The sequence below is a fragment of the Rattus norvegicus genome, chromosome 6 (genome assembly GCF_036323735.1).
Source record: "Rattus norvegicus strain BN/NHsdMcwi chromosome 6, GRCr8, whole genome shotgun sequence".
Taxonomy (NCBI): Eukaryota; Metazoa; Chordata; class Mammalia; order Rodentia; family Muridae; genus Rattus; species Rattus norvegicus.
In genome coordinates this window covers 13,322,432-13,345,034 of record NC_086024.1, presented here as the reverse complement: position 1 = coordinate 13,345,034, position 22,603 = coordinate 13,322,432, and the positions used below count along the sequence as shown (strand labels likewise).

At 44.0% G+C, this 22,603-nt stretch overlaps 2 protein-coding genes across 3 annotated transcripts in view; one reads left to right on the top strand and one right to left on the bottom strand.

Moving 5' to 3' along the window:
* Pigf (phosphatidylinositol glycan anchor biosynthesis, class F) overlaps nucleotides 1-1,901 on the bottom strand; it is a 28,104-nt gene extending 26,203 nt beyond the window's left edge. Inside the window, exons 1-2 of one of the 2 annotated variants that reach the window (NM_001398970.2) lie at nucleotides 1,639-1,901; nucleotides 162-410 (exon numbers count right to left, since the gene is read on the bottom strand). In NM_001398970.2, the coding sequence (NP_001385899.2) occupies nucleotides 162-389 (228 nt within the window). In that variant the 5' untranslated portion in view covers nucleotides 390-410; nucleotides 1,639-1,901. The remainder of the gene's footprint in view (nucleotides 1-161; nucleotides 411-1,638) is intronic. The other variant, NM_001398969.2, reaches the window with a different exon arrangement.
* Nucleotides 1,902-2,100: 199 nt separating this feature from the next.
* Nucleotides 2,101-10,057, top strand: Cript (CXXC repeat containing interactor of PDZ3 domain). The gene is given in 5 exon segments (NM_019907.1): nucleotides 2,101-2,179; nucleotides 4,687-4,752; nucleotides 5,562-5,616; nucleotides 8,259-8,362; nucleotides 8,939-10,057. Coding segments are annotated over 5 exon segments (306 nt in total). The 5' UTR covers nucleotides 2,101-2,163; the 3' UTR covers nucleotides 9,004-10,057.
* Nucleotides 10,058-22,603: the final 12,546 nt, after the last annotated feature.

Below are 22,603 nucleotides of genomic sequence, written 5' to 3'. Positions count from 1 at the left end.
TCAAACACTGCAGGAAAGTGTCAGGCTACTAATGCTTTGGGAGGTGGGGGTGGGGGGACTTGGTTCCCTTTACACTGTAAATAACTCAATGAGGACACAGCAACACTTCACTCTCACTATAACCGCCATCTAAAAACCAGTTATGCAGAGCTGACCCTTACCTTATGTGACAATGAACTTCTTTTAGAGGACACATTCGGTTTCACTACCAAGTATAACAAGAGATTGGCACCAGTCACAAAAGCAGAGCAAGTGCCCAACCAGACCAAGTGAGTTTCCAATATTGAGAAGTTGTCCAAGAAAAAGGATGGGATAAAAATGCTTAGGAAAACTGAAAATATGCACAAAAGATTGGTATATAGAAGTCTCTTGATGTCAGTATCTTTCATGGTGTCTTCTTGGGTAACTATCTAGTAGAAAACAAAGAAAAAAACATGTCATAATGATTTTTTCCATGTCTCAAACTCTTCATCACTCGAAATACATAAATCATGGACTAATAAGTTTCTATGGACAATTATTTGTTTCAAAACACAGAAAATGCATATGCAAATTTTAACTTCCTTTAAATTTTTCTAATATGATACAAATCTTTCAGAGCCTCAGAAAAATTCGGTAAAAAATTAGATATTTGTGACTGGTTTCTGCAAAGGGGGCATGTAGCAGACACAAGCAACAATTTTACTTTTTTTGGCCAAAATCAGGAAGTCCTGCAGTCCCCAAATGACAACCAAGTATACACTTAGGTATGCAAATGGTGCAGAACCAGAGTAAGATGGTCATTATGATAAACTAGGGGCCCACTGTCTGTTACAGATGCTAAATCCTACTAAAAGCAGAACGTAAGTGGGAGGAGAAGCAAAGGTTTACAGTCCCTAAATACATGTGTTTGACCTAAAGAACATTTTTTATGTTATATTGACTAAAATTAATTAAGAACTTTAGCAATTGTTACAATGTGGTAAAAATCCGGCCCAAAAAGGAACATCCACACAAAAGGAGGAGAAATTAACAGGGAACGTAAAAGTGCAAGTCTGGGCGTTGTCCTATTTGCCCTCATTTAATTCACACTATCGTTTTCAAAGGCAAATATGGTACTGATTAAGCAAACCGGCTAAACAAGTTAGCAGAAGCGGCCAAGGTTACACACACTAAAGCCATTTCAAGTATCGCCTCTTTAACATGAAGACACCCTCCGGGGTCCGGACAAGAACGGATAACAATGAAAAGACTTCGGAAAAGTTTCTCAGATTCTCCCCTCCACTGAGGGATCGGGCAGGTAGGGGGATCAGAAATCCATCCTCTAAGTAGAGCTTGTCTCTGGGCCACCTGCAAATCCCTATCTAACACGGCGAGCCGTGCCCAAACGCAAAGGCCGGTTGAATGGAGCCCTTCCTCGGGCACCGGCGGGCGAGTTTCCCTAGCACGCCACACCTGGGAAGCCGCCCTTCGGAGTCGCGATCCCACGAGAGCCCGGTGGGAAGGCATGGCTGCTCCCGAACCCTCCTGAGCAGCCTTTGCCCGGGCGCTGACCGCGGCTCAACCCCACCCAGGTGACTCTGTCCCAACCCCGGACAGCGCGAGTGTGGGCAACTGAGGGGCATCATCAGAGAGAGCCCGGGCGGCCGACCCGGTAACCTGAGAGACGGTGACAGAGGGTCGGTCCCGCCGACAGACGCCGGGATCTCAGAGGGTCCGTCGCGCCATGCATCCTCTGGCCCGCCGGAAGCGTGGCGCCTTGGAAGCCACGGCAGCAGTCCGCAGAGCGACCTGCACCTGCCCCAGGAGAACTTAGGAAGCATCCCTCCCGCTTACCTAACTCTCCCGCCCGCCGAAGGGAAGGGGACACCACCGCCTCCCACCCTCAGGTGCGACAGGCTGCCATGGCCCCTCGCGCAGGCGCAGACCAGAAGGCGGGGGACTCACAAGCGGATAGCCAATCGTTGAAGAGAAGAGGCGGACCGATAAAGGAAGCCCCGCCCATGAGCTCGCGTTTATCCCTCCCGCGACTTTCTCCATCCTGGATAGGCCGGAGCGGGAGGGCTGAGTACGGAAGCGAACTGACGTAACCGGAAGAGGAAGTCTTCTCAGCTGTGTTGTTGATGTATTTTGGCAGCTGCTCCTGCTTTGCGGGTTGAGGGGGACAGGACGACCCGTGGAAGGATGGTGTGTGAAAAGTGTAAGTTAAGGCGCTGCTTCTGTGGGAGGTGGAGGCTGGAGGAACCCGACGAAATTCTCTTGGGATTTCGGCCTTTGTTTTTTCTCACCGGTCTGTAGTATAACCTTTGTCTTCCTTCCTTGCCCCACGGTCCTTGCCTATCCCGGGACCCTATAGCCCTATGCTTTGTGTTCAGAATGGTCTCAGTTCTGCACATCTATGCTTGTTTCTGTCACCGTCCTCGCGCCCTCCTTGGATCTCTTTAATTATAACTTCTTGACAGGATCCCAGAGACTTAAAAATCTTTCTGGTAGCATCTAGAGTTGCCAGGTGTAACAAATATAAATCCCAGGCTCTCAGTTACATTATAAGATTATAGGCAATGATTAATTTCTAGTATTATTAATATGTCCCGCATAATATTTAAATCTTGGCTTTTGTTCGCTGTTCCTTACTACAAAACATGCCGCATTTAATACAGATTTTACTTTAAAAATTAATTCAGTGGTCATCTGAAATTAAGTTTAATTGAATATCTTATACCATCCCGTCAGTTCATTAATACAGCATTAGGTCAGGTGAAGGAGAGAGTCTCATCACCACCAAAGAAATCTATGTAGTCATCCCTGGCTTTTAGAAAGGTCTTTTTAACTCTTTAAGTTACCATTCAGTAATTCCAATGAAACCCCTGAGATTTGTTGAAAATACTTATTGTTTTGTTTTTTCGTTTTCTGTTTTTTGTTTTTTACTGCAAAAGCTGTTGATTTGTTTAAAACAGCTTTCTTTTCTTGATCTCTTTCTTGGGCTAGACAGCCTTCTCTGACAAGATTCCAACTTGGATCTCAGTTAATGGCTAATATATACAACCACAGTACATAGAACTCTGGACACAGACACCACCTAGTAGCTGTGGCATCAGACTCAGCCACCATTCTTTTTTTTTCCAGTAAATTCTATTTCTTTATTATTTTTGAGATAATATAATTGCAACATTTCTTTCTTCCATTTCCTCCCTCTAAACTCTCCCATATATCCATCAAATTCCTGACCTCTTTTTTCACTAATTGTATTGAATGCATACATGTATATAGTTGTTTTATAAATGCAGCCTGCTCAGTTCATATATTGTTACTTGGATGTATGTTTCCGGGCTGACCATTAGCACTGGACAACCAATTGGTATGCCCTTCCCTCGGGAAGACCACTCCTAGCTACCTTCATCAGCTCCATTCTCAAACAGCTTTTTATTCTTTTTGAAAGTGGGGAAAGTGTTTAATTAAATGTGGCCTAAATGTAGATATGACCCTGTCCTTTGTGCTGTGCAGTAAAAGGCCATTTCTTTCTATTATAGTTACTCCTCTGCTCTTCTGAAAAATCTAATGTTTTACTATTTGTAACCTCCTAGTCTGTGTGCTCATTACACTCACCCTGTATGTAAACTGAACTCCTGCTCATACAGAAGCTGTACTGTCAGGCAGCCACCTCAGTTCTGCCTTTCCTTCTGTCATAAGTTGCTCAAAAAGTTCTTTGTCTCCAAATTTTTAGAGTTCTCTTCCATTTACTGGGTTCCAGGGTGTTTGTCTTGGTCTGCTTTGTTTCTCTTGATCCATTAGATCTTTGGGAAATGGTTGACCTCAGCTAGCACATCCATACCACTGAGTATCCAGTTCACCTCTCCACCTGACCTTTTCCCTACTTAAACTCTAAGAAGTAACTGTCCATTTGGATCTTGACGTCCGAGGCCCTCTACAGACAAACACCTAAGCTATCCTTCCAACCTCCTTTCTCCCACCTCACACTGAGCTCGCCAGAGTACTCTGTGCACTGTGGTACCCCTGAGCTTCCCATGCCTGACCTGGGGATGTGTCCTTTATTTACTGTTTGACTTCATCTCCTCATCTACTTTCCCAACACTTAAGCTCCATCTCCTTAGTTCACAGCTCAGGCTTCCAGCTTATGGTTCTACTGAAGGCTTCTTCACTTTTCAGAAAGGCTCCAGTCAGAACAAGAAAAGGTTATAAGCACATGCTCTAGGTTTCTGTGCAGTCCCGCCTGCTTCGTTTCCTCCCAGCTATCAGCCTACAAGCTCTTAAGGAGCTCGTGAACTTGGGTCTAAGCCCCTGAATCTAGACTCATGGCTTTGTTTTCCTCAGTACCTCCCACAGTGCTTTGTACAGACTAGGTGATTAGAGAATGTGGGAGAAATGAATACGTTTGTCAGAATTGTTTAAAGTATAATCAGTGGAACCTGTTGGTAGGGCATCTTGTTGTCCTGGAAGTTTTATTTAGAACCAGTATCTGTTGCCCACAGTTGCTATCATTCATTCATTGATTTCTACCCTGGTGTTAGTAGGTTCCTACTGTAGTCTCACTTTTCATGTCATTATGTACTTCAGGCATAATACAGTATATTTATTATTTTAAATTATTATTGTAACGTTAGCAGAGAAATGCGTTTTGTTATTTTATTTCCACACAGTGTGTGTATTAGATGACAGTTGTACTCTTTTGCTATCTTGCTACAACAGGTGAAAAGAAACTCGGCAGGGTTATCACTCCAGACACATGGAAGGACGGGGCCCGGAACACCACAGGTACTGCTTGCCAGTAGGAAACAGGAGCTGGATCAAGTGCTTGTGGACACAGCTCTAGGGCTTCACTGTTTGCAGAGTGCAGTGTTAGATGATGACTCTCTCGTCCATTAAACACAAAGAGGACCGGATTCCCCTGTGAATTCATATCTTTTTCATCATCTGAGTTTCATGAATGGATTCCTCATATAGAGAGTCAAGAAGGAGTCAAATTATTATTTCAGTGTATTTTATTTGATTCAGCTTAATAAAGTCTGTATTTAAATTTCCTTCCGACATCTTAAGTTTTACATTCTCAAACAAATTTAAACTGCTTTCACGTTTTTTATTAAACCCATACACCAAGGCCTGGTGGGGTGATACATGCCTTTAATCCCAGCACTTGATTCCTTTAATCCCAGCACTTATCAGGCAGATCTCTTGAGTTCAAAGCCAGCCTGGTCTACAAAATGAGTTCCAGGACAGCCAGGGGCTACACAGAGAAACCCTATCTACAAAATATAACCAAACAAACCACCCCACACAGCGAAGTCTGTCTTCAGTAGTGGGGACCCAGCGTTTCTCTGTATTCAGTCTCTGACACCAAAGTAGACAGATGTCACACATACAAAGCGAGGGTATGCGTTGTCAGAGTTACCCTAAGACTGAGTAATGAGGCAGTTACACTTTATACCAAGTTCATCAGAAACTGGGCTATGATGTGCACATTTATTGATAGAAAGTCAGGGTGAGTTTGGGTATTGCACATTACATGCTAATTGCACAAAAGTGAATGGCCCACCATGTATGCACTTTTCCTTTTTAACATATAGAAAGTGGTGGAAGGAAGCTGAACGAAAACAAAGCTCTGACTTCGAAGAAAGCAAGGTAAGCGAGGGCATCCCTGGGGCAGTCGTGAAGTTCATGTTTTAAGTGGCGAGTCTAGCGGAGTGAACTTTTGCCTGATCCTGTTGTGGTCATGTTTGCATACAGTGATGGACTGTTTGCTGTAGGCCCCTTCTCCACCTTATCCGACATGTGTAGATACTGCTTTCTACTATTCTAACAGAAGACTTGATTTTACTTTATCTCTGGGAATGAGGACAAAATCTCCCCAATTCTGACACATTGCTTCGTTATATTAAATTTAAACTTTAACAAAACCCTTCCCACTGCTACCCCAGTTCCTTGTTTCCTTTACCACAGTGAAGGGTTGTTAGCCAGAATGGGCATACAGAAAGATCATGTGATTCCTTTGCTTAAAGCCTTCTGATGGCTTTCCTTTTCCAGTAGAGCAGAATCTGAGCTCTCTACTACAAGTCTTCCATGATATGGTGGCTTCCTCTTCTGAGACTCCACTGTCACCTAAGGCCAGTGTTTGGTGCTCCGAGGTTCCTCCTGACTTCTTGTCACTTGAAACATGACTGAGCTCTGATCTCAGAGAAGGGTCCTTAACCAGCATTTCTCTCCTCTCCTCCAGCTTTTAGCTGGGATTTTCTCTGTAACAGTTTGGTGAGGGCAGGGAATCCGTAGTGTTCATGTTTGGTATTTAGAACAGTATTGGATATAGAAAGCACTCTGTAGATAATCTGCTGAGTGAGTAAGTAGCCATTGAGTGTCAGTACAGTAGGAATTAAAAGAAATAAAAGTGAAGCTTTTACCTTATAAAGTGGCTGGCACATAGCATCAGACTGTATATTGTTGCAAGACAATGCTTGCTAAGACCGGGTTTACTAGTTATTTATCTGAATCGTGCAACTTCATATACATCCCATTCCTTTTTTCTGATATTTCTGAATTGTAGCTATTATTTTTGAGTACTCTAGCTTGTTTTAGAAAGTATACTACTGTATTACATTAAATTTTCAGTTCCATTATTTATAAGGAGCAAGAAACTCTGTGCGGCTGGGGAAATGGCTCAGTGGTTAAGAGCACGCACTGCTTTTCCCGAGGGTTCTGTTTGGACATTGAGAGGCTCACAAACGGCCTGTGACTCCAAATTCAGGGGATCCACACTGTCTCCGGGCCTCAGCAGCACACATCCCCACACAAACACAATAGAAACATAATTTTAAAAATAATAGAATCTTTAGAAAAAGAACAAAAAGCTGCCACTTGATGGTAAAGGTTCATTTGAAGGTTAAAATGTCATTTTAGAACAATAAAAATATGGTTTCTGAAAAGGATTCTAAACATCCAAATCTAAACAAATTTTACTTAACTCTTGTGGGAGTAAAGTGATTCAGTTTAGAAAAGTTAACCTCTAAAAATTTATCTGCTACCTAGCCATTGTAGTACCTGTGGGGAGCTGAGCAGGAAGATAGCAAAGGTCACGATAGTCTGGGTTATAGAGCCAGAATCTGTCTTAAAAGTCAAATGAGCAAACAAGTGAAAGGTGTCTGTTTGTTTAATAATGAGATAATAAGGCTGCAGAGATGGCTCAGTGGTTAGAGCACTGGCTGCTCTTCCAGAGGACCTAGGTTCAATTCCCAGCACCTATATGGTGGCTCACAGCCATCCCTAACTCCAGTCCCAGAAGATCCAGTGCCCTTTTCTGGCTCCCACAGGCACAGCCCACTTGACACATAGACATATATGCAGGGAAGACACATGTACACATAAAATTAAAATACACAGATAAAGGTAAAAAAGTTAAAAGAATCTCATATGCCGTAATCCAAACAAGACACCAGGACGATAATGTCACATGAAGAAAATGTAAAGAGCTATTCTGGAGGAAGGCAAATAGTCAGTTTTAGGAGAATTATTTCTTATAAAGTTATTTGCCCTCTATTTCCTGTAAGATACCAATGTTCATATAGTAGAAATCCCTTTATCCAAAGGGACCAAGTGGAGTCAGTAGAAAAACCTTGTTAAAGTGAGTAGTCATTAGGAAATGCGCCTGTCTCATTAAAGTGAACTGTACATGTGGACATTGAGATTAACCCTTTATGGTCGGGTCTGCTGATGAGAGTTTATATTACTTCTCACAGAAACCATCACCAGAATATATTATATACCTTCAGAGTGGAGCAAAAACTAAGCCGGGTGTGATGGCATGTGCCTGTAACCCCAGTGCTTAGGTGCTGGTGGCAAAAGCATCAGGAGGTCAAGGTTCACCAAGGGAGGGGGGCAGGGAAGGGGAATGGTCCTGGAGAGATGACATGAGTTTGCTTCTTAAAGCCACGTGTAACCCCATCTACAAAGAACCCAAACCCTCTGGCTTCCATAGCTACCTGCACACATATGACATACATATGTACATAGAGAACATATGGAATCCACCCTCCCGTTTTTAGTAATTGGCTTACCCATATCTAATCCCAGTACTGGAGAGGCAGAGGCAGGTGAATCTCAGTGAGTTAGAAGCCAGCCTGGTCTACAGAGTAAGTACCAGGACAGCCAGAGCCATACAGAGAAAGCCTGTCTCTCTCTCTCTCTCTCTCTCTCTCTCACACACACACACACACACGCACACACACACACAAGTTTCTATTGTGGTATGAATATCTTTTTTTTTAACTCTCTAGGTTTGATCCATATGGAAAAAATAAGTTCTCCACTTGCAGAATTTGTAAAAGTTCTGTACACCAGCCAGGTTCTCATTACTGTCAAGGCTGTGCCTACAAGAAAGGTATGTTTCTTTAACTCGATTTTTCGACTTAAATCTATCTCATTTGGTGTTGGTTTAAGTAATTGAAAGGAGTAACCTTTCTAGAGTTGTTAATCAAATACCCTTTTTTACTAAGATAAAATAGAATTTAAATTTGTAGTCAAAAGGATATCCCTTTTTCTCTCTTATGACGTTTTGAAGTTCTTAAAGATTCTCCATCTGCCCTTCTCTCTGTGTCTGAGTGTGTGGTCATGTGTGCAGCTCACTTATGCATTAGGCATGTGTGCCTGAAGCCAAGAGAAGGCGTCTCTCTCTATTACCACCTTGTGAGGCGGGGTCTCTCCCTGACCCTGAGGCTCCTGTTTCTCAGTTGGGGTAGAAGCCAGCAAACCCCAAGGATCCTCCTGTCTGCACCCTACTTGGATTTGAAATTATGGGGATTTGTGAGCAGATGTGAATGTTGAACTCCAGACTCTAGTTTCCATGATGACAGAGCAAGTGCGCTTGACCAGTGAGCGAGCCGGGCAGCCCCGCTGAGCTTTAGTTTAACATAAATAAAGCAACTGGCTGCTGCTCACATGCTTTCTTTTGTTTCAGGCATCTGTGCGATGTGTGGCAAAAAGGTTTTGGATACTAAAAACTACAAGCAGACTTCCGTCTAGGCTGTTGAAGATTCCAACTCTACGGTTGTATTTGTGCTTCAGCTTTTCAAGCGTAACACGGATGTCCATCTCACAAAATGACCTGTTTGAGGATGAATGATTCAGTCTGAAGCAGGGACGTTGATCAGTATTGATCTGTCTGCTCTCATGAAGTTGTGAATGAAGTTTCTGCCTTAGGTGGTTATTTTCCTTGTGAGCATTTTACTGAACTAGATAAGTGACAAAATTAATGAACGAGGTTTCCCAACTTGTGTACGCACTGTCTACTCGACATTATCTAATTAATGAGTACGCACTGTCTACTCGACATTATCTGTATAATTAATGAGTAAGGTGTTCCCTACTTCTGTACGCACTGTCTACTAGACATTATCCATATAATTCCTATCTGACCCACGCGTTTTATTTATAGATATTGCAAATGTGAAATCACTGATTCTTTGCTCTGAACTTGACATCCAGACTTGAGATTTCTCACTTTCTCACAAACATTGCAGTTCTTAGAACAAACAGGGCCTTAGTTACTGCATTTTCATGAGCTATAATGTCTGAGACCATTTTTGCAGAGTGGTTCCTTGGTGACCAGTCCTGCCACAAGTCTAAGATAAGTTGCATTTTTATTTAAAGTTGCTGTTGCTGCTAAAGTGAGTTTCTTTTACGTGTGACTGAGTGCCATGGGGCCCGATGTCCAGGCAGACACTGAAGTTCAGAGACGTGCGTTCTGTCAGCATTATCTTAAATTCAAATGAGAATACATTTATTCTGTTTGGGAATGTTCTTTGAAGAAGGATACATAGCTTTCCTTAACACCCCCCAACCCCCGCTGCCACTTCCTCAGAAATAAAGCAGGCCTCTGGCCTCTGACATTGCTGCAGCCTGCCAGGGGGCTGCTGTGAATGAAGGTTTTTCTTGTTGCCTTCTTTGGGTTGGGCCTTCCACCTTTAAAACCCTCAGCCTACCCAGAGACCAAAAGCATATTCTCTGTTTTTATCTGCAGGATCTTAAATGCATATCACTGTGTAATGTGAGACCTACTATAAACAATGAAAAAATAGACATTGATTATGGTTTTAAAATTACTTTGAAGAAAAATTCTTAATTTTATCCACTAGATTTTTTTTCAATGTTTTTCTAGGGTGCTTTGTTAATTTGTTAATTTTTATCAGAAAAATTACAGAAATAATACAAAATACAAATAACATCTCAGCCGGGCAGTGGTGGCACACACTTTTAATCCCAGGAGGCAGAGGCAGAAGGATCTCTTGAGTTCAAGGTCAGCCTGGTCTACAGAGTGAGTTCCAGGACAGCCAGAGCTACATAGAGCAACCTTGTCTGGAAAGACAAAATACAAAAACAAATAGTATGGCTCAGTATAAAATACCTCCTATGTTTTAACTTGGGATTTTTCGGGGGTTGGGTTTTAGTTTTTTGAGGCAGGGTCCCTCTACATAGCCCTGACTGTCTGTAGACCAAGCTGACTTCTCGAAGTGTTAAGATCTTAACGCAGAGAAGTCATAAAGGACCCAGCTGTGCTGTACCCTTAAGCAGTTCCTTACCGTGCAGCACAGGATGGTCTGTTTTGATCTGGGCTCCGTTACTGTGGTCCTCCCACCCGCCCTTAGCCCTGCAGTGAGTCGTTTGTCCAGATGTCCCTGGTTCAAGTTGTAAGATTTCTGGGCAAACACTTAACATGTATGATTACCATGTATCAGCCTGTGCACACGGGGCGGAACTTCCCTCCCAGGTGACTTAGTGAATGAAGCTGAGTGCTTTTAAAATTCAGCCACTATTTACTGGATTTCTGCTTTATTACTCCAAATGTCTGTACACAGAGTAGAGTTGAGCAGTTTCAGAGCAGTGACGTTAGCCAGTAGTGATGAGGTTGGAAGCTGAGCTAAGATACCGGGAGGAAATGGAAAATAAAGATGCAGGTTCAATGGCCCAGTGAGGTGGCTGGACTGACTGAGTGAGAGGAGAGGCTGCTGTCACTGGGGGCCTTTTCAACGTGGTAGTAGTAGGCCTTTCCACCAGGGGGCAATGATGCTCTTCCTGGTTTTAATTTGCAACCATCCTAAAATATTTGCAGTTAAAGCAACCCAAAAGATCAAATGTGTACACTTAAGTCCCAGATGACATTGTGATAAGATAGTCAGAGAGGGTCTTCATGAAACATTTACAATGTGGAAATAAGGGTGCTGGAGAGGGCCCGAGCACATGAAGCCGTGGCTCTGATTCCCAGAATTGTGTCACTAGGTGTACTGACCAGCACTTGGGAAGTAGGGGCAGGAGGATTAGAGGCTACAGGTGTCCCTGGCCTATATAACAAGTTTAAGGCCATGAATTATATATATAAAACTTAGCTTAGGAGCTAAGCTCTAGAATGTTTAACATTCCTTAACTACACGAGACTATCTTTTTTAAAGCAGGGATGGGCAGGGGTGGGGAGGTTCCTGGTTAAGAGTGTGTACAGCTCTTACCCAGGACGTGGTTTGGTTCCCGGCATCTCCATGGTGGCTCACAGCCTGGCCTCTGGCCTCCATGGTCTCCTGCACACATGTGCAGGCACCCACACACAAATAAATCTGTAACACTGGAAAATAGGTTAAAATGTTGTTTAAGGGCAGTCTTCAGAACAAAGATGGGAAATGTTAGAAAATGAATCCAGTATGTTTTGTGACCAATGTTGACTTATTCTAGGAATTCAAGTTGGCTGACATGTTTTAAACCCATTAAAGGTACCCACATTAGAAAATGAAAGACAGGGGTTGGGGATTTAGCTCAGTGGTAGAGCGCTTGCCTAGCAAGCGCAAGGCTCTGGGTTCAGTCCTCAGCTCCGAAAAAAAAGAAAAGAAAAAAAAAATGAAAGACAAGCTGCTACACACACACACACACACACACACACACACACACACACACACACACACACACGTGATTCCAGCCCCTATGAAATAAACTGGGTCCCCTGCCAATGCCCATGGCCCCAGGACTGAGAAGGGCAAAGACAGGAGGGTTGGTCACTGCTGCTGGTGTTCTTTCAACCTAGCAAAGACTTGAGCCCCAGGTTTAGGAACAGACACTGCCTCAGAGGAACTCGGAAATGGTGGAAGGTGTGTGATGCCCTCTTCTGGCCTCTGCTTACACACACAGGTGAGTGCACTCACACATGCACACATATAGATAATGACATACTCTAAAATCAGTTACAGTGAAAATTGCTATAAAGTTAGAATGGAAAGGAATTCCTTAGCCTTCTAAGGTCACAGAAGGCCCACAACAAGTGTCACAGTTAAGTTTTAAAAAGTTAAACGCGTTTCTTGAAAGGGATGTGCCAGGCTTTGACCTCATGAGGAATCGTGTTTGCTTAAGCCTCCGCTTTTGACACTTTTTTTTAAAAGCTCTGCTAGGAAGAACGTAGAGGAACCCTTACTGTAAGGATAGTTTAGCTCCAGTATGAAGGTGTGGTCCTTCCAGGGCTCCATCTGAGGGCTGGTAGTCAGCGAGGGTTTACTGTTATCCTGCTTCAGTCTCTAGAATGACAGGGTTGTACACATCAATCACCACGTCCCATTCCCATGCCCTGGGCGAAGTCTGGGAACTAACTCCCCAGTTCCCAGCCCACTCCTCTTTTTCCACAGCCTGTGGGCTGGCACACTAGATAAGGTCATCCTCGGATGTGACAAAGATACATGAAGATGTGTTGCTGCCTTTCTAGGACTCTGCCCTTTATCTTTGAACAGCCCACATGGCCTTAACTCTAGCCTTGGTCCTCACCCAGTAAGGTGAATAGGATCTGCTCCTGTATGGCCCGAGTCCCTCTCAGGGGTCACAATCCTGTGCTGCCCATTCCCCAATATCCAAAACCAGTTTTCACAATTTTGTCCCGTTTTTAAGAATTGATTAGAGCAGGAAGGTAAATGTGGCCCCTGGCATTTTGTCATAGTCACCCGTGTCCATTACACATGGACTAAGATGTCTGTTTTGATAAAGTTCCCCATCCCAGTAAACCCGTGGTAGGCTGAAGATATTACAAACACACCCAGCAACTGGAATCCCGGCTTACAGCATAGCTCACAGGAGCATCGGTGGTCAGCCCCACCCTCCCGCCTCCTCCCTCCACATGCTCTGCCAGCATCATGAAAAAGCTCCGTACTGCCTCTCACCAGCCTGGGGAAGCTCAGCATTCCGAATCCAAGTGCACTTCTGAATGTACACTGCTCCCTCAACATTCTAAATTCAGAAGATCCGAAGCCAAGCTGTCGTAAGAGGACTGTGTGGCCCAGGCTTAATTCAGCCTTAGCCTCCCAAATGCTGGGATGAACAAGGCATGCACCCCCATGTCTGGCTGGTCTTGTACAGTTTCTTAAAGTTCTTTGCCCTACAGACTCTGCCTCTTTAAGTTACTTTTCTCATTTCTGCCTTCCCCACACCCCCTCACCCCCAGTTTCTAAGGACCCCAGTTTCTCCCGACCTTTCTGGCCATCTGTGCCCACGCAGACCCAACAGCGGAGACTGTCAGACTGTTCTGCACCTCAGCTTACCGTGATTAGCAGGCCAGCCTCTCCAACAGTATCACTGGATGATACCGTTGACTGTAACAAGCACTTCTCACTTCTCTGGAGGTTAGTATGGAGGCAAAGAGCCTCAGTGGTCAGTGTTCAGGCACTGGCTCCTCCTGCCCTGGGTCCAGTGCCCACCTCGAGCTGTGTGTGGTGAAAATCTGTGTCCCCATCTCTGGAGCTGGCACCTCGAGGTTTTGGCCATAGTGTGGGAGAGCAATACTCCTCCACCAGTAGTATGCATAGAGGTTGTGCTTCAGGGCCAGGAAGTCACGTGACTGGTTTGTCCGTCATTCAGCCAGTGTGCTTTAAGTCAGCTTTCCAGTGCACTTCCAGAGGTGTCATAAGGTTGTGAGCCAGTTAGCATTAAAGTGTATGCCAAACTTGTCCCCATATGTACTTAATGTCATTGAAGTTTTTCCAGAAGTGACAGGTCTATTACCACTTGTTCCTCCACCCACTCAAAGTTGCATCCTTTGATACCTCCCTTCACTATCTTTGGGGATCACACCATTTCCCCCAAAATATTGGTAATGTAGTTTTAGAGGGGAAAGTTAAGGATCAAAATTAGATGTTTTATTTGTTGACATTTCCGAGAAACTTCAACTCCATATATTCTTACAGTTTTATCACCTTCCTAATGTTCACAGGCACTCATATACCTGTCTGTCTGTCTGTCTGTCTGTCTGTCTGTCTGTCTATCTATCTATCATCTATCTATCTATTTAGTTTGTGGTACCTGGGATTGAACCAAGGCCTTCACAAATGTTAGGCAAGTTCTCTAATTAGATTTTTGACCTACAAATTCAGTCCTCTTAACAGAAGTGGTGAGGACAGAGGCAAAATCAGAGAATGAACAGAAAGACAGGGACAGACAGAGGTAGGGGGTTCATGGGGATGTGAGAGGTTAACCTGGTGAAGTTCTACAGTTGCATGTGTGAGAGAATGTGCTTGCTATAGTTATTCCTTTTCCCTAAGTGTTTTACATTTCAAATGAACAGCTCACCCTGATCCCAGCACCAAGTCTGCCTTTCCATCAGGCATCTGGCTTCTAACAAAAGCATCCAGGCTTCTTCATCCAATATTTATAAATATTACAGGACACTGTCTATTGGCCAGTGACTAATACACTTTCACAAAAGTCTGCTGCGAACCTTCAAAGAGATCCTAATTTTCCCAAAGAATTTATAATCTTTCTGCATTGATGTACTCGTTCAGAATCAGGCATGAGGGTATCACAAACCACTGGCATGTTAACTATTCTGACAGACATTGTACTGGAACAAAGTCACAGACGTTTACTGGCTGCTTTCTTGTAAGAGGACAGGATCACAAAGCCTAAAACATTTACTACTTGTTCCTTAAAATAAGTTTGTTGTTGCAAGCTTTATCCTAGTTAGAAATGATCAATACATTTGAGAAGCTGAGTTGACAGAAAGGGTTAATGATTGCCCAGCATTGGCTTAACATTCTCCCAGACTATCCCTGATATTTTTTAATTCCTTATGAATTACTGTTAGGACCAGAAGCCTCTCAGACCTCTCTGAAGATTATCTTACTGGCATGAGTTAAAGCACTTATCATACACTGATGAACTAAACCACCAGTAACTTGATCCACATGACCGTCAGCAGCGAGCGCAAATGCACTCACTCTGGTTATTTACTCAAGGATTATACTTTCTTGCTCCGTTCACTCAGAATGTAATTATTTCCTGTGTGATCTAGACTTTATGGGCTTTCTCCAAATTCAGCCCTCTGATTCGCTTCCATGATGTGAAGCTGGCCTTGGGGTGACGGTGGGGTTCCCCAGGCAGGCAGGTCTCCTTCCTTTTCACAGCTGCAGAAAACAGCTCTTTCTCCCATCCAGGGGGCCAGAGAGACGCCCGCCGACAACTCAGGCAGTTCCTATTTTATAAAATGAATTCTAACTCGGTTTCTCTGCAGATTATTTGCAACCAACCTGTGTTTTAAGGAGTTTGCCCCACACTCAGACAAGTGTTCAGCTAAGGCAGCCCACTTGGACAACTTTACCCAAAGGTTTAATGATAGATACAATTACACTGCTCAGAAAAGGTCTGCTCCAGCGCTCCAGTGCCTCATACATGCTTACCGACTCCTTGCCTGAGATACAGACCCTGTAAGGAAGGCACTGCTTCCTCCCCACCCCCGAGGAACAAGGGAGAGGAGAACCTGTGCGTTTTGCATTTAGAAGAACCCTCCATGGCTCTTGATTCCCTCAGCACATGGTGATAATCGGGGTGGGGTGTGCTGGAGTCTTCTTGCCTAGGCATGAAGCAGCTCCCTCTTTTGTTCATGGCCACCAACTCTGAAACATCAATCCCACCACAGCTTGGGGTGAGTCAGAGCATCTCTCGGTTCCTCTCCTACTAAAGAAGCAGTCTACCCGCAGCTGGCCCTGAGCCTCTCAACTCTCTCTCAAGTTTCCACCTGTTCAACCTTCTTTGCCCACACAGAAAGCTTTCTTTGACACCCGAAGATCTTGCCATGTATCCTGTCTCTCCGTGCCCTACAGCCCGCATCCGCCCCCCATATTAAGATTACTCCATTTTAATTTATGAAAGGTCTTCCACCCCTGCAACTGAACTAAGACTCAGACACCCAAATATAGCACATTTGTCGTTCAACAGGCCCCTAAAGTCACCAGGATGAAGACAGACCTAGCCATTCCCACTTCATAGCTCCAACAGAAAGTCAGTGGCTTTTAATGAAGTTTCAAATGAATTAATGGCTTAAGATAGTTTGTTTCTTGTTAGGGTAGAAATGACTTAAATCAGAGGCAGCCGAGTTTCCAAGAGTCTGAGGGTTAGGGGAGTTTCCAGAGAGGGAGGGAGGGAGGCACAAGACGGAGGGAGGCGCAAGTCCACGAGACCTTAAATAGAAAGTCTCAAGGGGCAGCCACTGCAGAGTAACTGCTGTTTCTTCCCCCAATTTCCTGCCAAGACTTCGGCTGAGGATCTGCCACCAACAGCTTCTATCATTCACCAGTCCTGAGAAAATATTCATATTTTACTGCTGTGGCCAAAAGCCCAGGCACTGAGTTCTGAACGCCTACTCCCCTTTATTAAAAAAAAAAAAAAAAAAGGCAAGATTTTGAAGACAATGTATCTGATGCTGGGGGAAGGGGTCCTATTTTAGTTATTATCAAATATGTTCACTTTTTGATTAGTATCTAATTTCATCTGAGGCTGCTTGGCTGAGGTGCCGCCACCCCTGGATCCAGAAACCTCTGCTGATCTGTATATGTGGCACGGTGACAGACGTCCCTTTCATCATGTTCCTCCCTGGCTGTTGTTCTCCCCGGGTAGCCTAGTTTGTTCTCTGAGCCCAGAGAAGACATAACAGCAAGAAACAGAGAAACAAACAAACAAAAGTCTTCCTTGCTGTGGTTTTAGAAGCTTGCTGGGGATGGGAAAAAACGAAGTAGCTACATAGACACAGTATTTGGAAGAAAAGAGGAGCGTAGAATTGGGACAGTACTCTGGGAAGAGAGGATTAGATTTGTGGTAGGGAGTTCTGCCCTGTTACCCACCTCACCTGGGAAGATAAGCAGTCAACTGTGTTGGTAGGACTTGGGAACTGAGAGGACACGTTCCTTGTGACCTTAGTAGAGTCACCCCCGGAAAGTAGGAGAACCTCAGGAAAGAAATAATGTGCTCGTGTGTGTGTGTGTGTGTGTGTGTGTGTGTGTGTGTGTGTGTGTGTGTGTGTCTATGAACATGAGGAGACACACACACACAAATTTTCCTCTCCGTTACTGTGATTTAACACTGACCAAAACCGACTTGCAGGTTATAGTTCATCACTGAGATAAACCATGGAGGAAAATGTTACTTACTGGCTTACTCCCATGACTTGCTCAGCTTGCTTTCTTATAAAACCCACCTGCCTATGGGTGACCCCACCTTGAATACCTGGACCCTCCCACATCAAACACCATTAATCAAGAAAATGCTCACAGACATGCCCACAGGTCAATCTGATGGAGGCAATTCCTAGAGCGTCCCTCTTCCCAGGTGACTAATTTGTGTCGAGTTTACAAAAAGGTAACCAGAACAATATTCAACAGAAATATCTGCAGGAATCACAGGGATTCTAGTCCATGGACTCCCACAGACACACTGTCCTGCCACACGGCACACCATCTGTCTTTGTTAGGGTTTACTGTTGTGAACAGACTCCATGACCAAAGCAACTCTTATAAGAGACAACATTTAATTGGTGCTGGCTTACAGGTTCAGAGGGTTAGTCCATTACGATCAATGGGGAAACATGGCAGCATACAGGCAGGCATAGTACTGGAGAAGGAACTGAGAATTCTACATCTTCATCCAAAGGAAGCCAGGAGCAGACTGATGTCCAGGCAGCTAGGAGGAAGGTCTCTCAAAGCTCACGTCCACAGTGACACACTTCCTCCAACAAGGCCACATCTTCCTTCTCATGGTTCCACTTCCTGGGCCAAGCATGTTCAAAGCCCTACATCACCTTTTTGCCATCTGTAGCTGTGCAGCTTTTCAAACCCCATTGACACTTTAGCATATCCTGGGGCCAAGAGAATGACAGAGATGTGGAAGGCAGCCCTGAACCATGAAGAATGCCCCAATACACCATGGCATGGAAAGATGTGCTTAAGGATCAGGTTCCTTAGGCCTCTCACTCATGGAAGTCCTCACAGCTCATAACTACTCCCTTTCCCTAGACAAGGTCCCAAGGAAAAGGGAGGTTCTCTGTGATTCCACTCTGACAATGCAAAGCTAAGCAGGTCTGAAACTAAGTAGCTATGTTTCTGGTGGTGAACTGGCCTGCTTAGGCTTGAATATCATCTGACAGTAAAGACAAACTAGGTTCATTCCTATTTGTGATTAAACCTCTCATTCCTCAAGAATTGGGCCCAATTCCCACCAGTAACCTTAACTACAAATGGTTCTGAACTGCCTATTCCAGGAAACAACCACCATGTCTTTGTTTTAAAAAGTCGTTATGACCACCGTGCAAAGCTAACTTTGTTCTAAAAGGTTCTTATGACTACCTTGTTCTGACCGCCTTGTTATGTTCTCTGCCTGTAGTACCACCTATTTGCCCGCTATATTCACCATTTGGAAACTCCCTACCCCTGAGCTATAAAAACCTTCTCTTCCACACATCCAATGCTGATCTCTTGAACCCTGTCAGGGGAGGCAGCCCTATACAGCCCATGCACACAAATAATATATATATATATATATATATATATATATATATATATATATATATATATATGCTTGCTTTAATTAATTCGGCCATGATGATTTGGGTTGGCGGTGTTTTATCTCAAATCTTTTGGATTAACATTGTCTAGGGGGCTTGATTGGACTCGTTTTCTCTGCCAAAGAATGTAAGAGACAGAAATGGTCTCAAGTAAGACAGGTAGCAGGTGAGAAATTATTGAACAAGCAAACACGACAGACAGAATCAGCTTTTTTTAGGGAAGAGGAAATGCACATAGAAAAAGGACTGCCAACAAAGCAGAGGCATGACTCAGGAAGCCTAAGCCAGCTTCTCCTTGAGGGTTTGTTTTAAGTCCTTTTAGGGTCTTTTCTCCCTAGTTTAGGCGGTCAGTTTGAAGAAAGACAAGATGGCGGTTGACCCACAACTGTAATTTAACATATCCTGAATGGACCTTGAACTTGTTGGGCCAGTCCAGCAGCAGGGTGCTTAACTGTAGGAAGAAAGATCCAAAAGGTCTTTGTTTTAAACTGAGAGATTTGTTTCAGGGTCAGGAGGAAGAAGCAGCCATCTTGGAAGTTCACAGTTTTCCCTACCTAATCATGGCTCTCCTTACTATCTGTCTGTCTGCCTCTCAGGGAGTCTAATGTTTAGTTCTCCAGTTATATTTGTCATAAAAATGTGTTAACGAAGAATTATACCCATCGTTCACAGCTTATATGCAGATATGACATTTCCCATGGAGAAACAGTCCTCAACTGACCGATTAAGGGTGCTGGCATTCTGGAAGCCAGGGGTAAATGAACTCTCTGGACCTGTGGGATGCAAAGAGCATCAGCAACTGGGGAAAGGCTCCTCTTAAGAGTAAGGTGCCCCTGCCATGGCCCTCAGAATCAAGATGTAATATGAAAAAGTGAGACAGCAATCAAGTCCACCCGAAGTAACCTGTTCCCTCAAGAAGGACCCTGCTTTTAGGATCAGCTGCTTAAAAACACAGCCAAGACATAGTAACATTGCAAATTAATTAATTTTAATTTACTCATGGTGGGCATTGTAATACGCATGCACATTTGAAAACTAATTCATACAAATGAGCACACATCTCACTCTCTCTGCAGAGAGAACACACGGGGTCTGCAGGCTCAATGCCCTTAATGCCACAGCTCCCAGAGGCCCAGGTTCCGAAAGGTGAGACCTGCTTGACGGAATAGTTTTACATAGCTGGTCTTGCATTTAAAATCCAGTGTGCACGCTCATGGCGTCCATCAGAAAGCACTCCGTCTGCTTCGCACACTCACAGAAGTGAAACTCAGCCTCGTAACACATCAGCCTTTCGTGTTTGCAAAGTCTTCATGCCGGCTGAATCACAGCTTGCTTTTCACTCCTCCTAACACCTTGCAACATCACAAAATATTTGCTGGAGTTTGCGAAGGGCGGCTGCAGAATTAGTAAACCAAAGCGAGGCCTTCCGACACTCCCACCCTCTCGGCACCTTCTGTTCCAGCAGCCCGAGAGGCAGCTTGAAGACTCCGATTGCTCCTCCAGATTATGACAATTCTTGGCACCGTAGCCCGGGGCAAGAAGGGAGTAGAGGAACTGTTATGGGGCTTTGCAGGTGCTGGTACATAATATTGTCACTTTACAGAATCGGATTTCTAAATGACTCCATGAAGGTGAGTTGCTATGGTAACCAGCGTTCTCAACTTTTATATCTGGGAGTGAGGATAGCGTGGGCCATTTCTATTTGGGAATATATATTCTAGGTTTAATGAATAACATTCCATGCTCCTACTCCTAGGTAACCAGGCACATGTAATACTAGAGCAGGGAAGGGTCCTTAGCAACCATCTAAGCCACCTAGTTAGACACAGGGATCTGAATCTCAGAGATGTGATGCTGTGTAGGGACTGTCAGCACAGGGACCATGTTCTGTTCAGAATTTTTTAGTGCTTTTTAAATCCTTTTTTTTTTTTTTTTCCGGAGCTGAGGACCGAACCCAGGGCCTTGCGCTTGCTAGGCAAACACTCTACCACTGAGCTAAATCCCCAACCCCCTTTAGTGCTTTTTAAATTCAGGCCACACTGCCTATCCAAATGGGCTCACACAGCGTTCATGAGGAGATGAGCAGACATGAGCCACAGGTAAGGACATAGGCACAGTGTCACCTTCACTAAGGTATAAATCAGGTCCACTGGCTGTGCTTGCTTCTTAAGGGCTTTCTCTGTCACAGCACACTTGGAGTCCATGTTTCAACTTCCATGAACTCACAATGGTGAATAAGAGGACAGCATAGGAGCCTGAGTGGGACTGGAGGAGTCCTGGTGTATGCAACATGGATAAATTATTGATGTCCCAAGAATTACAATATGCCACAATTAAAATGAATATGTTAAAGTCTCTTTAGTGATTAAAATGTTAGTCCTTTGGTTGTTTTCAAGGCCTGCCTAGTTTCCTGAAACTTTTTCAAATAAACACATGCAAAAAATACTTCAGGGTAAGAGCTCTCTTTTAGTTAATAATTTAGCAGCCAACAGAAAATGTAGCCACTAGAAGTGTCTGTGAGGTTCCTGTGAAGAAGAGCCCAGAGTATACAGTGCAACTCCATCATGAGCAAGACAAAAGTCCGAATTTAAAATTAAAAATTAAAGTACTAGTATATTTGGTATATTACCGTCCTTGGAAGTCTTTGAACATGTGCAGATCACTCAGAGAACTTGTTAAGGTGCAGATTCTTGTTCAGGTCTGGGGTGGCACTCCACATCGCTCCCGCGTTCTCGGCTGGGGCAATGCCTCTGACCTTTGCTTTGCACCTTGAGTAGAAAGGTTATAATGTCCTTGCTGTCTTCCTGATGTGTTCTCTGGTCACCTCTGACTTTCAGACCTGTGCCTTTCAAAGGACTCTTTCTGCTTTTAGACTCAGGCTGCTCTGGTGATGTGTAGTATCTGTGTGGCACTGAGGTCCCGCTGTGTGTGCATATGTCTTACCTGTGCACATTTCATATCACTGACCATGTTGTCAACCCAGCCATTGCTCAGCCCTGTGTGTGAACTTGTTATTGAATTTGCAGGTTGTGCTTTGTGCCCCACGTTAGGTCCTCAATGTGCCAATTCAAACAGCTAAATTATTAAGTGCAAAGCAGAAGAAGGAGAAATATTCCATGTGGCCACATTGGGAAGAGGGACAAAGAGATCCAGTGAATCCTTAAGTCTGTCTCTGGGACCCGACATAAGATCAAAGTTTAAATTGCGGTGTGCACATCAAAGCAGTTTCAGTAAAATCCGTCCACCACTGATCCATCCTTAGTCTCATCCCACACTGTGTCTCTGTCAAGGAGAAAAGTTCCCCTTCTGGTAGCTGCCCTTCCTTCTCCCAGCATGAGATTCCTAGGCAAATTCCCATTTCTCTGGGATCCCTTGTTTCAGTCATTTGAAAGATCGAAGGACACAGTATCTCTTTCGATTATCTTCATTTCTGACAGACCAGTTACCAACCTAGTTGCTGAATGAATGAACTTAGTTGTTGAATGAATGAACTTAGTTGTTGAATGAATGAACTTAGTTGCTGAATGAATGAACTTAGTAGCCTTTCATGAATGAACTTAGTAGCCTTTCATGAATGAACTTAGTAGCTATTCCTGAGTGAACTTAATAGCCATTTGCACGGAGCCATATTGGATTTGGGCCTAGCCGCTTTTTGACTGCATGGTTCAAAGTGACTCTGGGCTGTTTGGAATAAGGTATGTTTCACCAGGTTTCTTTTTAAAATACTTCCATGACTCTAGCCTACAATTTTGTACTAATGACAAAAGCTTTATCTCC